At 48.2% G+C, this 2,061-nt stretch overlaps 1 protein-coding gene across 2 annotated transcripts in view; it reads left to right on the top strand.

Moving 5' to 3' along the window:
- The window catches only part of Lpo (lactoperoxidase), a 20,528-nt gene that overhangs the window by 2,134 nt on the left and 16,333 nt on the right, over positions 1-2,061 (top strand). The window contains exon 2 of one of the 2 annotated variants that reach the window (XM_023705520.1): positions 963-1,036. The exons of the other annotated variant lie outside the window; for it this stretch is intronic. Coding sequence (XP_023561288.1) covers position 1,036 — 1 coding nt within the window. The 5' untranslated portion in view covers positions 963-1,035. The remainder of the gene's footprint in view (positions 1-962; positions 1,037-2,061) is intronic. 2 annotated transcript variants of the gene reach the window in all.

The following is a 2,061-nucleotide window of genomic DNA, read 5'->3' as shown; positions in this document are numbered from 1 at the left end:
CACCAGGCCCATTCCACCCCCTCAGCAGAGCTCTTGCCATTCCTGGAGAAGAACTCTACTGACTCCTTCCTTTCTTGGGGCTTCTTCCAGTCTCTCTGGTGACCACTCAGCAAATCTGGGAGCCAAACTCTGGAAGGCGGGGGTTCTGGGAGCATGGTGTGCAGCGGACAGCGTTACTTGGGAGCTTGCTACTGGTGCACTTGCCCCTCCCCCAGGACCTTCCAAATCAGACTCGGTGGCATTCGCTGGGATTCCTCAGGTGATTCTTGACAGTGAAGTGTGAGAGGCCTGCTAGGAGTCTGCCAGCCCTCTGCTCCACAGCAACATTTTCACAGCAACCTCAGCTGCTTAACTTCCCTGCTCTGCCCTTCACTCCACCTGTACCTCATGCCTATTGCGTACCAACTCTACGCTTAGACACTGGAAGAACAGAAATAAATAGGACTTCACTCTTAAGGAGCCTATGGTCTGACATGCAAACCTGAAAAACAGTAGTATGAGATAGGAGTCAAGCACTGAGGGAAGACAGTAAAAAGAATGACCTGACCTTGCCTGGAAGAACATGGCAAACTCCATAGAGCACGTGCCACTTGGCCTGGGTTTTGAAGTGAACTGGAGTTTATGGGCAGAGGCATGAGATGTGGACCAGCCTGGCAGTTGAGGGCCAGAGGCTATGGCTGTGGCTTCAGGGAATGCTTACATCCCACGGAAGGCTCCAGGCTTTGCTGGAGACCGAGGGGCTTGGGGAATGCTTACTGCACTGGCCCTGAGGAGGAGAATGTGGACGAACATCTGAACCCCGCAGACCCCCTACTGGCCTCCTGCACTCCCAGCCCCGTGTCCTCAGTCCTTCGCCATGCTTAGTCCTAGCTGCAGACAGAATGTTTCTGCACAACCATCTGGGAGGGGATGACCCTGTGTTTATCTGGCTCTGCCTTCTGCCCCATTCCCTTCCTTCACAGCAACCTGGAACTTTGGCCGTAACGCAGAAGATAATTTCGTGCTGTCCGTGGACTCCTCCACCCTGCTCTTCCCAGTGAGGAGAGTAGGAACAGCTCAAAAAAAAAGGACTGGAAAAATGATGACTGCAGTCTCATTTTCTGCTCTGATTTCCCATCTTTCTTGTCCTTTACTGTGATAGTCCCCTTTCTTGGTCTCTCTCTGAATACTGTTTTTCCCAGGCTAACCTTTCGCTTATAATTTATTGTGAAATACGTTAACACAGACAATAATAATGTATGAATGCTTTTGTGCCTATCAGCCCCTTTTTATAAAAATCAGTGATATGGTGGTGGCCTGGAGCTGGCGGAAGAGGAAATGGGGAACAAGTATTCCATGCAAAGAGTTTCAGGTTTGCAAGATGAAAAAGTTCTAGCAAAACCATGTGAATGTTACACACACATGTGTGTGCATGTGTTACTAGGTATTGAACCCAGAGCCTTTGAACTGAGTTACATCTTCAGTTTTTTGTTGGTTTGTTTGTTTAATTTTGAGACAGGACCTCACTAAGATGTCCAGGCTGGGCTGGAACCTGTGATCCTCCTGCCTCAGCCTCACAAAGTGCTGGGATTACAGGCATGCCTCACAGAATTTGGCTAACTACGCTGAAATCCTAGCATTGCTGTACTATGCAGCCTAATAGTTAACATGGGGGAATTTTATGCTGTATTTTATATCATAATTAGGCAGATTTTTCTTAAGTTGACAGTTCTTTTTACTCCTGAACCATTATCTCTGTTTGCCTGGAAGGACAGATTTCTGCCTACTTAATGAGTTCAGCAAAGTTCTCCTACAATCAAAGACAGGGCAATAGAGGGAGAGGAAGTCACAGAGTCTTTTCCTACTTGGGGCCATACAAGGGTAAAGACAAAAGCGCACTGCATAGTTGATCCATTGGAGAACATGCCTTGGGAAAAAAATGTCCTTGCTAAAAGGTGCTCCACTCATACCTTGCCTTTTGCCCAGGCTGGCTTCCAACTCATAATGATCCTTCTGCTTCAGCCTCCAAGTGCTGGGACTACAGGCCTGTGCCACCACTTCCGGCTGATGAAATGTATATTC

Source organism: Octodon degus, unplaced genomic scaffold, assembly GCF_000260255.1.
Source record: "Octodon degus isolate 3935 unplaced genomic scaffold, OctDeg1.0 scaffold00222, whole genome shotgun sequence".
Taxonomy (NCBI): domain Eukaryota; kingdom Metazoa; phylum Chordata; class Mammalia; order Rodentia; family Octodontidae; genus Octodon; species Octodon degus.
Note: the sequence above shows the minus strand (reverse complement) of the source record. Positions and strands in the feature narration are given on the sequence as shown.